The sequence below is a fragment of the Toxotes jaculatrix genome, chromosome 23, assembly GCF_017976425.1.
Source record: "Toxotes jaculatrix isolate fToxJac2 chromosome 23, fToxJac2.pri, whole genome shotgun sequence".
NCBI lineage: Eukaryota > Metazoa > Chordata > Actinopteri > Toxotidae > Toxotes > Toxotes jaculatrix.
The window spans coordinates 1,353,642-1,368,053 of NC_054416.1; the positions used below are offsets into that span (position 1 = coordinate 1,353,642).

The window sequence follows — 14,412 nt, forward strand, 5'->3', positions numbered from 1 at the left end:
ACCTTTCAGCAGACTTGTGTACAAACATCAGTCAGCTTACCAGTGATGTTGAGTGAGAACTCTTCAACCTTCCTGCCTGATTCAGTGGCCATCCTGCAGAGGTACACCCCCGAGTCACCGCTCCTGACTCTGCACAGCTGGAGTCGGACTCGTCCTGTGCTGAGAGCGTCTTTGTCGCACAGCACACGTCCTGCAAACTGCTTATCCTGAGGCTCCTCAACACTGTTGTCCAGATGATAAAACACCTTTATCTGTGGTAACAACACACAGTGGATCTTAAGAGAGGAGACTGAAATGTCTGTTTTTGATGAGAAGCACCATTCCACCGTGATGCTGCTGTTTTCCTGGGCCTGGTATCTGAGAGCCACGCTGTGAGGTAAGAACACACCTGAGAGGAGGAGAGGAAGCAGGTCAAAGGTCACTGATGCTCTAAATCTGAACATTTTCCTTCATGTAAAATGATCTGAAGGAGCAAACTAACCACAGACGAGTGAGGTCAGGGCGACGAGCAGCAGGGTGCAGCAGACCATCTTCTTCCTGTCAGAGAAAAATCCTGTAGCAGCAGCTGCAAAGGGTGAAAAACACAGTTCATTCAAAAAAAAGTTTCTGTTTTACTCTTTATTTTCCTGTTAGCTTAAGGAAGACAAGAATCAGGCTTCAGACATGATATATAATTTCTTACCAGCAGAAAATCACGTTCTTAGATGAGCCTTTTATTTCCAGCAGAGCAGAGTGTGTTTGTCCTGCATCCTGCCTCTGTTCAAATAAATCACCTGAAAGCTCCGGGGGACATTTATGTGGTCATACAGCAGGCGAGACACGCCCCCTCACATTACGCTTCAGAGTTTCAGAGTCAGAGTGATTCATCACATTATCAACCTGTTCCTTTGCCCACTCCAGCCCTGCAGACAGCCCCTGCAGCTGTTAAAGATAGCAACAACATGAAGAACCTGAAGGGAAGTCTGAAATTCCCCTCTCTTCATTTGCTGCTCGAATTCAGATTCGGCTTTGTTTCATGTGAAATTCAAAAAAAAAAAACCCCACAGAAAACCACACAGGAAGTCCAGGGCTGTGCAGCGTTCAGTTGTTTATTCAGTTGGACAGTCGTTGCTCTGGGGACACTTCACACAATGAATGAATGAACTCAGCAGTAACATTAAACCCGTCGCGAGGACGGATCTGATCTGACACAATCCCTCGCTGCAGGATGAAATTCATTCGTGAATTAAACGTCTGATTTGTTGCCACAGTTCAACATGTTTTTCTCTCATTCAGCAGGAAACATGAAGTTTAAAATCCCAGCTCTGATGCTTGGTTTGACTCGTGTGCAGACAGACGGAGGTGCAGCTTGATCTTCTGTTTATTCTGAGTGCCCGTATCTTACTGTATCTTCCTCTTTGCTGCTGAGGAAGTAACTTCCCCACTGTGGGACTAATAAAGGCGTATCTTATCTATTAGAAACTGAACACACATTTAGACCAGTAAGACACTAAACTGACAAATGTGGGTTAATCCAACGCCAAAACTAGAACACACTAGTTCTACCTGTTTGAATACTTTCTCTAAAAACTGCATTTAATATTTTAAGAAGTTGCTGAGTCGTCTTTAAAAACGAAACCATTTGTAGTGGGAGACAGACTCGGCACAGACTCAGAGACTTCCAGAGTCCTTCCAACACGTAACGTTCAGGGGGTTTTTACACTAGTGAAGCATTAGTTAAAACTTATAAACTCCTAATAATTTCATTTTATTTTATTGCACAGATTACGTCTGCCTCTGATGTCATTTATTACTTTTAAAGAAAGCATGTCTGTTTTTTGTTTTCCTGTGGATTTCTAGCATTTCTCCTTCTCTGTGGACATCCTCCCATCATGCCATGCTTCCCTGGTGTTTCTCAGGGCCTTGGTCCTTTTGGGGTCCACCACCACGTAGTCCACACGTGTACGCTCACACCGTGCACGCTCCTCATCGGCTCCGGCCTGCGTGTTGCCGTCGTTCCCACCTTCCTCCGTGGAGCGTTTCTGGGTACACACACAGCAGCCAATGGACAAACTCATAAACTCACTTATCAATAAACTGTAGAAATTATATTTGTATAAAACATATAAATATAGATATTCAGTGAAGTAAACATATGAAGTATATATCAGGTGAAGACAGTGACGTGATTTTCATGAGTTCCACAGGGCTGGAGGAGACAGACGCCCTCTACTGGCCGAACTCTCACCTGATAAAACTGAGCATTTCTATATGTATTGACCAGACATTGGAAAATGATCAGAACCGGATCCAAACCGAGTTGCACTGTATGTAACAGAATAAAAAAAATTAAACCATATTGTGTCAGCGTTACCTGTCGTGTTGGTGTCGATCGCCCAGTGTGGAGGTCCAGGTCAAGGTACTCCACCTGTTTGTCGCCTCTGCCTCGCCGTAGCAACGGGCTGCTGACTCCGCCCTCTGAGGCCCTGTGCAGCATAAGCCTCAGAGACTGCAAACACACACACACACACACACACACACAGAATTTAGTAAATGTGTTACAAATAGAAAACAGGAGAAGAAGAAATAAAGAGGAAAGGAAATAAAAAGGGGGGGTATGAAAGATGGAGAGGTGATGGTGGTGGTGTGTGTGTGTGTGGTGGGGGGGGGTGTTTACCGGCTCCCCAGCACTGAAACTGAGGTTGGAGGTGGACATGGAGACGTAGCTGTCATCAGGTTCGTCTGAGTCGGAGGACGGGGACGAGCTGTGAGAAGAGTTCGGCCTGACTGACCGACAGCTGGAGGGACTGACACACACACACACACACATTACGTGAAATACATGAATACACTGATGATCAATTGATCATGGGGTTCAGACAAACTGATGACTGCAGCTGATTAGCTGATTGACAGAAAATCAATCCGTAGATATTTTAATAGCTGATTAATGAAAAAAAACATTCTGCTTTTCCTTCCTTACTCAGGTGAGTAGCAATAACCTGCAGCACCACACGGGGGCAGCAGAGCTCACTGTAACATGTCCTATATGCTCCTGTCGCACACATACACCAGCTTACTCTCGTGTGAAGGTTCTTGTGACAGGTGAGCGGACAGGGGGAGGGACTTCCTGCCAGTCCTGCGGCATTGGAGCGATGTCCAGGGGAGCTGGTTTGACTGGGAGACAGAGACGCAGAGAAGTTATTACTTTTTAACCACAGAACTTTTTTTTTGCTTATCTGTCAATTTCATTTGCTTATTTGTCAGAGTAGAAAAAGATTAGAATCATCTTTATCTGTGCATCACGTTCAGCAGAGTTTGGTGCATCAGGGGGTGGGTAGGCAGAGGCTGGGTCTGAGGGTCTACGCTGACGTCTCACAGGGACAGGTCTAACTCGTTCATGGACACTGGTAAACTGATTAAATATTAACCCCAGCAGCCAAATCTTTTTATAAATCACTTATAAATCAGTAATGAAATATTTTGGACAGAGATTTCATCTGATGCAGCGACTGCTGATTTGCAGATAAACCAAGATGGACTACGATCAGCTTCGTGGAGCTAACTGTCTGAACATGAACATGTCTGAATTACTGTTGTTACCTGTCAGTAAAACAGGACGAAGACACTGACACTGAGAAAATAAAAGCTCTTTACAGGAAGTAAAATCTCAAACGAAATGAAATGTTATTCATGTTTAATGCTCCAGCTCTGTATATATGACGCTGCGTGTTTGAGTGTGTGTGACTGTCGTGTCCTTGCACTGCAGCCTCGTTGAGCAAAGTGGAAGAAGGTAAATAATTAAAATGAGGCTGAAAGGAACAAGCAAGACGAGAAACGAGCAACGGACGGAGACAGGGAGGGAGGAATGAGAGGAGAAACGACTGATTCAGGAACAGAAACAGACTCGTTTGCTGACATTTCAGATTTTAACTGGTTTCGAAATCGGCAGGATCAGAATCTTTGGATCTAACCAGAGAAGCCCTGGAGCCGCCTCACTGTCCGCTTCAGCTGGTTCTTCTGGTGCCGAGACGACAATGATTTGAAAATCACTCATTCTGTTCTAACCCTAAACGCAGTGATCAGAATTAAAAGCTGCGGCTAACGGAAACGGTTTTACCTGCTGGACTGTTCTCAAGTGACAAACCTATCAGAAACACAAAAACATCCGCAGTGATTCTGCAGCATCCTGGATTCTGTTCAGTGCCAAATATTTTTAAATTCCTGCTTTGACAACATGTTTTCAGTTGAAACTCTTCTGATAAAGTCAGTAAAACATTTTGAAGGCTCTGGAAACAGTGAGCTGTGACTTGTTATGTCAGGAATGTAATCTATGTGAGAGGTGCAGCCAGTGTCGGTTTCAGCTGCTGCTGTGTCCTGTGTTTTCACTCTGGTCAGTTAGTGTCGGTCTTAGCACCTCTCGTTTTGTGTGTCGGTCCTCCAGCGGTCTGTCCATCGCTTCTGTCCGCAGGCTGAGTGACACACGTCCCTGCAGTCGCACACAACATCACAAAGCGGAGAACATCAGGCAGGAGCTGAATCAATGGGAATGCTTACTGTTAAAATACAGAATCTCCTTTTTAATTTTCAGGCAAATCAGAGCAACAAATGCTCTTTTGTAAAGTGAGAGTTCATTGTAAAATAATATCAAATGCTGGTGGGCGGGGATAGAAGATCACAGCCACACCCCCTTCAGTTGGGGCCAAAGGTGTCTCTGTGGCGCAATCGGTTAGCGCGTTCGGCTGTTAACCGAAAGGTTGGTGGTTCGAGCCCACCCAGGGACGTTTTGTGTTTCAGCACAATAAACAAACTGGTTTCTGCTGTCAGTTGCAATTTGTACTTACACCTGCACCATGTGAATTATTAGATGTTTATTCTGTATGAAGGTAAAGTTTAAAATGTCGTGATTAAAAGTTCTGCCATCTTGCCCGGCCTGAATTATATCCGTAGACCAATAGTAGCAGAAACAGCAAATGCAGACAGATGTGGATCGAAGCGTGGGACCACCCCACTTCCCCTCCAAACCAGAACTTGTCTCTGTGGCGCAATCGGTTAGCGCGTTCGGCTGTTAACCGAAAGGTTGGTGGTTCGAGCCCACCCAGGGACGTTCTCTCTTTAAATCAACACGTGACATCAGTGAAAGTGTCTATTTGCACCTGCACTGTGAGAGAATCCATTTATTGCAGATGAATGTAAAATTTAAAATGCCATTACTGACAGTTCTCCTTTATTACCCAGCCTGATCTCCACAGGCAACAAGTAGTAAAAGAAATAACAAATGCTGGTGGGTAAGGATTGAAGATCGAGGCCACACCCCCTCCAGTTTAGACACACAAACACGTCTCTGTGGCACAATCGGTTAGCGCGTTCGGCTGTTAACCGAAAGGTTGGTGGTTCGAGCCCACCCAGGGACGTTTTGTGTCGCCGCTCTGAGTGAAAATCAGGTGTGTGAAAGGGTTACAGAAATCAGAACATGCCTGTATGGGTAGTGATGTGTGCCTGTACTCAAGGTAAGTGCATATAAAAACACAGTATGGCACTTAAACAGTACACACCGGAGCCCCTTACATATCTAAACACAGTTTTCCTGTTTTCCAAATAACATTAGCTACGAATTCCTGACATGTTCGTACTCACCTCTGCGTTGTGGTTTCAGGTTGCGGTGGATTGGAGGTGGCATGGCTTCGACCTCTGACCCACTGGCAGCGTTCGTGGTATTCCTCTGTAGCGGCGGAGTGAGGGGAGCAGCTGGAGTCAGGGGGGAGTTACGGAAGCCCATGTGGACGGGTGGAGGCACTTGTCTACCCAGGGAAGCCAGGTCACCTGTGGCAGTGGGGGGGTGAGTGGGAGGGGGAAGGGTGAGGGGCGTCATGGGAACGTAGTTGCCATCTTGGAGTTGGACAAAGGCGTCAGAGGGAGGAGGTGGAGGCACCCTGGTAGAGAAGAAGAAATTAGAAATTTAAGTGTCCTGATTTTTTTAATTAGGTCCAGGGATCCCTAACAGCTTCTGCTCATGCTGAAGAGGTTTCAGCTGAATCTGAGAGGCCGCCACAGGAATCCTGAGGTGAGTCCATGTGGGTGCTTACGTCAGGGTGCTAACCGATTGCGCCATAACGAATGTATCTACGTCTCAATAAAGACAAGTCTTACAGTTGGAGAGGTCCATTCTTAAACATGATGACAGTCTCATCATATCATGGATCTTCTGACTAACCTTGGAGCAACAGGAGGCTCAGTGGTGGCAGCGCTCATGGGAACGTAGTTTTCGTCCACATCGTCATCTTCGGAGCAAACACTACCCAGAGGTACCATGCCTTTATTAAACTGAGAGAGAGGGAAAGAAGAAGAGTCAGACAGATTTACAGAAGTCGACAGTTTGTTATGATTTGTCTGAAACAATAAGCATATGAAAACACGTCTCTGTGGCGCAATCGGTTAGCGCGTTCGGCTGTTAACCGAAAGGTTGGTGGTTCGAGCCCACCCAGGGACGTTTTGTGCTTAAATCACTGAGTAAGATGGCTTTGAATAAAAATCAGCTCTGTGATAAACAGAATACATTTCATCATCATGTAATCAAAGAAATTAGATGTTATCAGTGGTGATAAATGTTTATACCCAGCATCAGAGCTGATAATGACAGAGTGGTATGCATAAGAAAAAACATAATTTGGGAAGAGCAGGAATAATCTCACAGATGTTTGGTTTTATTATCGACATTTTAAAACTTTGAACTCACAAAGTAACTGTTGAAGCTCTCGCTGAACTCAAACATGCTCGCTCTGTCAGACAGCGACCGAGGGACGTGAAAGGACTCACAGCCTGAAACACAGAGCACAGGGACTGACGTGTGCAGTGAACCACCTGAAGCTCAGCACTTACACAGCAGCCTCACGCTCAAACTATTCCTGTTACACATTTCCACATCCCTGTGTTTGTGCAGCTTTTAGACAATCTAATAAAAAACTGCTGTGTCTATCTCTCACACATGTTTAATGTTGAGTGGAAATAGAGCTTGACCAGATCTGACTGTTCAAAGCATCAAGCCCGGGCACGTATGAATTTAGAGACTGGTGAATCGTCAGTTTTTGAACAATGTTCATTTTTACCAAACAGAGATCTGGCTGAAATAAACTCTCTGTGCTGCTTTGGGGGCAAAGTTCTCGTATTAATGAAGCTAATGCCAATCAAATGAAGGTGCAAACAGGCACAGATTGTTTCAGCTGTGAGGATATAATCCATCAACGCTGCCACAACAAAGCCTCTTTATAACCGTGGTGCTCTGTGATCTCCTCTGACGCACCAGGTTTAAAACCCTCTGCAGCAGCAGCCACCAGTAAGCCCTGAGCTTTGCTAGCTTCCGCTGCTCGAGCTAAGGCCCCATTAACATTTTGTTTATATTAACAGCTGATTTAGTGATTAGCTGGTGAGCCAATCAGACGATATCTTTCTCTGGAGTTGGTGGAGACACACACAATGAAAGTCGGGACACACTCTTCCTTTCTTACCTGTTTGTGTGCGTCCCGGTATACTGACGGTGTTACTCCTCGGCACACCTCCACCTCCCCCTTCCACGTATCCATCCTTCCTCTCAGGCTCTAACGTGGATCGGGGGAGTGTGGCAGGTCCCGTGCCCACAGCTGAGCTCTCTCCCTGGGCTGCGATCGCATGGGGTTTTGGCGGGCGTGGAGGAGGTGTCGGGGCGGAGGCATGGAGCTCCGCCTGGGTTAGAGAGTCCACACTCGGGGTCGAGGACGGGCGGCGAGCGGGTCGTGGTTGTGGGGTGGATGCCGGCCGGGGGACCTGGTAACCGCTGGTGGTGTATGAGTGTATATTTGGATGCACGTTGGAGTGTGTACCATCACTGAGTGGTATTGCCATGGGACGCAGGTGGAAATCCAGGGAGTGCTTCCTGGGGTGAGGGGAAGGGTGACAACGAGGTCTGCCTGCTCGCTTCTGGAGGTCAGAGGTCATGCTGGCATCCAGAGACTGGCTGAGAGGACCTGTCATGGAGGCAACGCTCCATGGAGCCGTCCTAAAGCCGGAGGAAGAGGAAGATGGAAGTTGGAGGCCGTTGGGAAGCAGGGAAGGAGAGGAGGAAGAGGAGGAGGAGGAGGAGGTGGCAGAGGGAGGAGGGAAGAGGCTGTCGTTGTAGTCGGTTTCAAGAGAGGTGGAGGAACCTAAAGGAGGCCTGGAGACAGAGAGATACCAAAATAACAGAGTGAGGTCAGGATTTAAAGGGACAGTTCACCAAAAAACACATTAAAACACAAACAAATCCAAACTATTCACACTGAGGGGGAAAACAAGTTTTGTTGTGTTTTTCTGATGAACTGTCCTGTGAAGCTTAGTGAAGACAAACTTTCAGAAGAGTGTGGGTGTGATCCAGGCTCAGATAAACCTCTAATCCCCTCCCTCAGACTCAGCACGTCTGAACCTGTAACTCTGAACATTAAGTCAAGTTGATTCATCGTCAGCTGTTTTCTTTGGTGTAATTTATATTCACTTTACTCAGACATGAGCCTAAACTATCCTCTGTTTCAGTTCTGAATGTAATATACTGAAGCACTGTGTCTGAAATAACAATTACTGCGAGTAAGAAGGATACAGGTGTGTAGGCAGGAGGCTGGAACAGTGTGTGTGTGTTCACCTGATGTGGCTCTGGCAGTGTGATAACCACAGGTAGTCTTCTTCAGCGTGGCCTTCAGGCTCCAGGTGTCGCACGCTCACAGGGTCGTAGGGGGGTGGGACCGACCCGGCTACCGTGGTGATGGCGGCAGTGCCGCTGGTCACTGTGGTGACGGAGGACAGGCCAGAGACAGCCGGTCTCTCTGGAACTGAACCAAAGGAGAAGTCAGCGGACAATATGTAGAGATGAGAAACTGCTCCAAGTCCCAGTTTGTCTTCATGTGTGACGTTCAGTCCTTCTTCCAGCTCTGGATCGGAGCTAATTAAAATGATCCTGTGTGCACACCATGAGTCATGTGTGTGTGTGTGTGTGTGTCACATGATGAAGAGGAGTTACCACAATGTGAATACGAGCAGAACGACGAGCTGTGGGTATTAAAGTCTTTGCAAAAGCAACGAGACAAAGTTCAAATGACTGAACAAGACAAAGGTGTTTAACATGAAAACACATTTTACCACACACACATCTGAGTCATGGACACACACACACACACACACACACACACACACAAACTATCCCGAAGTCCATATTTCTCTCATCTCATGTTCTCTCTCCTCCCACTAGCTTTCACACTGACTCAGCTACAACCCACACACACACACACACACACACACACACACTTATCCATTTCAAATGCAAAACAAGAAAGGTGTGAGGAATATCTATCTATCTATCCGTCCGTCTGTCCATCCGTCCGTCTGTCTGTCCAAACTGATCTTCGTCGTACCTTCATCAGTGGGGTTGAAGCCACAGAGCCGGCAGATGGAGGACACCCAGCGGTTCATGTCCTCCTCAGACTCGGCCACCAGGTACCAGATCCTCTCCTCCGTCTTCAGGTCGAAAACGAAGCTGCTCTCCAGCTCCTTCTTCGTGAACGACAGGCCGGCGTCCACCTGAAGGCAGACGGGGGACACAGAGGGGGGGATGAGACAAGAAGGTGAAAGACGAACAGAAAATAAGTAAAAACCATGTTGCAGCGTGGTGTGGGACAGGCTCGTGTCAGCGTCCGTTTACCTGTTCACACAGGTTCAGGTTGATGGTCCTGATTGGTCGGCGGGACTGTTGGTTCTTGTAGTACTGCAGGACGTCCGGTTCTCCGCTCAGTCGACCGCTTCGCAGCACGAACCAGCGCCTCTTCCACGCCTGCAGGAAGAGAGAGAGACACGGTCATTACCACAGACGTCACGGTCAGGGAGTCCGCGGCAGAACGGATGTATAGATTATATATTGGTTATTGATTATCAGATCTCTCTCTCTCAGACACACACACACACACACTTTTTCAAGACAGTGTTGGTCTCTTTCTCTCTCCCATGTCAGAAGTTTTACACTCCAGTGCACATGAATGGTAACATCACACACACACACACACACACACACACACACACACACACACACACACACACAGTGAACTGCTAAATGTTTGTCACTGCTCTCGGGCTGATGCCATCATACACTGAGGATTGTGGGTAGGGTCCATCTCTCATGAGCGATCCACACAATGACGCCTCATATTTCAGACGTGACTCACCACCAGTGTGTGTATGTGTGTGTGTGTGTGTGTGTGTGTGCATGTGGGGCGAGTGATTGTGTGTGTAGCTAGTCTGTGAAAAAGACACGTCATGATTATTTAAAGGTTTGAAGCAGAGCATGAAGATGGGTTTAAATTTGATAACAGCATGTGCGCACACACACATCACACACACACACACACCACACACACACACACGCACACACACTTTCCACATAATAATCTCATTGTTTATCTGTTTAAAGGAGGAAGAGAATTAAACCAAGCTTCAAAAGTATCAGAAAAAACTGGTGAGCAAGAGCGACTGGAAACACTGGATTGAGTGTGTGTGTGTGTGCGTGTGTGTGTGTGTGTGTACCCGTGAGTTTCCACTTGTCCAACAAACCAGATCCATTTCTTCCGATCCAGGTTTAATAGTGTTTCTCAACAACACCAACGTGACTCTGTGTGGTGGTTTAAGGTTAACACTTGGTTTTCAGGTTCAGGTTGGAGTTTTGGGTTTTGGGTTCTGGGTTTGGGTGAGGGGTCAGGACATGTCAACGTATGTCCCCACAAAGACAGACGCGTGTGTGTTTATGATCAAAGCACAGTGATTAAATACCGTAGAGCACATTTCCCCCGCTTTCTCTCCAAACACGGACAGGAAGAGGAAGTTGCTGAACAGGAAATGCTGGCAGTGGACGTGTGTGTTTATTCTCTGCCCCCCCCCCCCCCACTCTGTTTGATGATCAGTCTTCTGGCTGCTGGACAAATAAAAGCAATTGGGGGGGGGGGGGGGGGGGGGCTCCTATAATTAAAGGCACAGGGCTAAGCTGCACCAGATGACTGTAAATTAAAGTCCTTAATAACGACTGAATCTTAGTGAGTCATCAATTGCTAAGAGGTAGATATTTTGTGTGGAATGGTGTCAGTGATTCAGTCAGTAATTCCTGTTCACCGGTTCCTTATAAAACATGTGATCAGTGCACAGTTGATCAGAATAAATCTAGCTGGGATACAGGTGGTCTACAGGTGTGCTGAGGTGTCTGCACACCTGAAGTTCTCCTCACGGGGAGCAACAGGAGAAAGGTAAACACTGCAGAGCAGAGCGCACAGAGGCGAACGACTGAAAGTGTTGTTTTTCTCATCCATAAAGACGATGGATACCGTCTGCCGTCTCACCGGCAACCTCTCCCGTGGTTCACTTGTCGTTAGGCCCCGCCCCGTGGTCAGAGGAGGAACTGCATGCTAAGGCACCCCAGTTTTACTGTTGACATTCAGCTGTGGAAGCTGCTGCTTGTGTTTCCTCCAGCTCCTCAAAGTAATATTATCCTTTTCTCTCTCATTTCTTCTCCTCTACTTTTGTTTGGTTTCCTCCTTTGACCTCTGACCCTGGCAGGAAAAGGGCACAATGGATCTAAAATAACGCTTCCTCCGTCCTGCCTCCAGACCAAAATTAACACCAGACCTGAAAAACAATTTACCCGCCATCCAGTTCCTCATCCACGGATCTGTTGTTCCTTGTTTTGCCTCCGCACAGTTCTCCAAACTGGAGACATGTGAGCGCGCAACACTTTCAGTTTGATGCCAATCACTGCAGACGCTGCGAAAGGAGCCGCGAAACTCCCTGAAAACCATCAACAGGAACTTAAAATAACACGATTCACTGTGAAATCACAGGACTCGAACCTTCACAGAGCCAGCTTTCCTTACACTGTGTTTGACCTAACGTGTGTGTGTGTTTCCAAACCTAAATCTTCAGGGAGGCCCCCTCTTCCAAACAGGCCCAGCTGAGAGCGATTAGTTTATTACATAACTCAGGGCGCGCGCACACACACACACACACACACACACACACACACACACACACACACACACTTTTAGACAGAACAGGGAGTGTATGATGAGGTTCACTCCACGAACTTTGGCCCAGTACTTAACATGAACACATGAACACACACTCAGCCTGCTGCTGCCATTATGAGGCGTCTGTGTGTGTGTGTGTGTTGACAGTAGACACACAGCTGGCCAGACGGTGTGTGTGTGTGTACACACACTGGGTTGTATATACCATCATGACTGACTGTATACAGTCTGAACAATGGGCTCTTCGCTCGCAGCCCCTCTTCTTCTCTTCTCTCTCCTTCTTCTTACTCTTGTTTTCTTCTTCTTCTCTTCCACCTGTTCAGGAAGGACTTCATCTGTAACTGCTGATGTCAGATAACAGGGATTGTGGGAATCGGAGTTCTTGTAATAAAAAGGGATAAACCTCTGTGGAGTCTTTTCATTCGGTTCTCGTCTGTTTCCCGACCGACTCAGCCCTGTTTATTCCTCCTCCACTGTCCTTACATGTGCTCAGCGTCTCCGAGAAAGGAGAAGGTGTGACGGGAGAAGAAGAGGAAGAGAGAGTGAACGGATGAAAGAGAAAGTGACAGAGAGGGGTCAAAAAAAAAAACATAAACAAAGAGAGAAACAAAGACAGATTGACGGAAAATATGGAGAGAAGAGATGTGATCAGCCCAACTCGCTGGCATGGTATGTGAGATATGCAGCCTGTGTGTGTGTGTGTGTGTGTGTGTGTGTTCTGCTTCTTTACTGGAAAGCGAGCTGTGCTGCCCCTGGACAAACAGCCTCGTGCTGATTTGAATTGTCCTTCACACTGCAGTCACAGTATCAGCCAGTTAGAAACGCCTCAGACAAACTGGGCTGTTCCCCGTGGCCAGAGTGACAGGTCACTAAGCAGGTGTCTGGAACTGAGCGACTCCTGTTAAAGGTCAGTAAAAGATAACTTCAGCTCAGAGCAGTTTGGTGTGTTTCAGCCAGCCATGCTGAGAAACAGCCGAAGCTGAACTCTACCATCGGTGTGTGTCCAGCCTGGAACAGCTGCAGAACGTTTTATTAGTTTATGATTGTGACTCTGTAAATGTAGGAAATGACTCTGTGTGTAAACAGTGCTGAAACCAAGAGCTCACCTTCAAACTTAATTAAAAAAAAAAAAAAAAAAACTACACAGGAGAGTTTCCAGGAACAGTCCTGTGCCTTTGAGCAAGGCACAAACAAACAAACAAACAAACAAGCCAAGACACACAACAAACAGACCCCTGAGCTGTTTTCTTAAAAAGTGTAAGAGAAGTGAAGCACTCACATAACGCCGGAGCTTTTTCTCAGGCGGAGATTTTCGCAGCCAGCCTTCACACATCACCTCCCCTGTTCCACTCATTGTGCCGATCGATCGATCGATCAATCAATCTATCAATCAATCAGCCCGGCTCCTCGGCGGCTGATCAGGCTTCCAATTAGTTGATGGGGATTCCCAGCCTTCGGTCAGACTCGACCAATCAAGTGCCAAACCAGTCCACTGGTGAATCAAACGAGTGAGACTCGGGCTTAATCGGGCTTCAGATCAGCTGATCCTTAAATCGGTTGGTCGATCAGACTTCCGATCAGTTCAGAAAAACTTCAGAGATCCGCTGATAAGGCGTCCGGTCGGTTTATCCGTTTTTCAGGCGAAGTTCAGCTGAAACCAGCCCCGGCTCAGCTGCTTCCATCCAGGGACGAAGGAGCTGCTCCTCCGTCGACGGCTGAGTGAACGATCACACCTCCTTCAGAGAGGATTTCTACGTCCCTCCCTCCTCCCTCTCTCTCTGTCTCTCTCTCTGGGACAACCAAACACAATGCCTCGGCTCAGACATTCCTTCTCTCCTCTCCTCCCACTTTTCCCTCCTCCTCCCGCTCAGTATAACAGGAAACTCCCCCCGTGGATGTGAGGGAGACTCGCTGCTCTTCAGACAATGTGTGGAAAAAATGACGCGATCAAAGTTTTCTCTGGACAAACTGTGGACACTGGAAAAACCTTTAAATCAGCAGTTGTTGGGGAAAGTTGCCAGTAAAAGTTGCGCTTCACGCTCTGACACCTGGAGCCGGCAGAGCAGCATCACGTGTCACAGGTGGTCGTTTCAGCGCAGTCCAGGAAAACTGTCCATATGCATCATCATAAAGCCGATTATTCTTCCTCCATATAAGGAGAAGGGTCCAAAAATGGTTCAGCGGTGATTTGTAGTCACCTAAGCTTCAGAAATGCTGCAGCCTACATTTCCCATAATGCTAATAAACTGAAAAAAGAGCTGCAGCCTCCTGATGAGTAAAATCAACTTCAGTGTGACTTTAATGTGACACACAGGAAAAATGACTTCTACTGATTTTTTACTGATGCTGAGTTATAATAAAGTTGAGGTGT

General features: G+C 47.1%; 1 protein-coding gene and 4 non-coding genes across 6 annotated transcripts; 4 read left to right on the forward strand and 1 right to left on the reverse strand.

Moving 5' to 3' along the window:
* Nucleotides 1-1,074: 1,074 nt before the first annotated feature.
* Nucleotides 1,075-13,799, reverse strand: LOC121177115 (GRB2-associated-binding protein 1-like). Of its 2 annotated transcripts, XM_041031331.1 has the most exons (14): nucleotides 13,321-13,799; nucleotides 9,680-9,808; nucleotides 9,393-9,558; nucleotides 8,627-8,813; nucleotides 7,485-8,167; nucleotides 6,716-6,798; nucleotides 6,194-6,303; nucleotides 5,617-5,912; nucleotides 4,397-4,468; nucleotides 4,100-4,126; nucleotides 3,060-3,156; nucleotides 2,657-2,786; nucleotides 2,354-2,488; nucleotides 1,075-2,021 (listed from the first exon to the last, which is right to left on the reverse strand). In XM_041031331.1, exons 1-14 carry the CDS (start codon nucleotides 13,393-13,395, stop codon nucleotides 1,836-1,838), a joined length of 2,376 nt encoding a protein of 791 aa, XP_040887265.1. In that variant the 5' UTR covers nucleotides 13,396-13,799; the 3' UTR covers nucleotides 1,075-1,835. The 2 variants fall into 2 exon arrangements, with proteins under 2 accessions (XP_040887265.1, XP_040887266.1); XM_041031332.1 differs by lacking the exon at nucleotides 4,100-4,126.
* Nucleotides 4,690-4,763, forward strand: trnan-guu. The gene has a single exon. It is a non-coding gene; the product is annotated as a tRNA-Asn (tRNA).
* On the forward strand, nucleotides 5,013-5,086 carry trnan-guu. Its single transcript has one exon. It is a non-coding gene; the product is annotated as a tRNA-Asn (tRNA).
* trnan-guu lies at nucleotides 5,320-5,393 on the forward strand. Its single transcript has one exon. It is a non-coding gene; the product is annotated as a tRNA-Asn (tRNA).
* On the forward strand, nucleotides 6,396-6,469 carry trnan-guu. Its single transcript has one exon. It is a non-coding gene; the product is annotated as a tRNA-Asn (tRNA).
* Nucleotides 13,800-14,412: the final 613 nt, after the last annotated feature.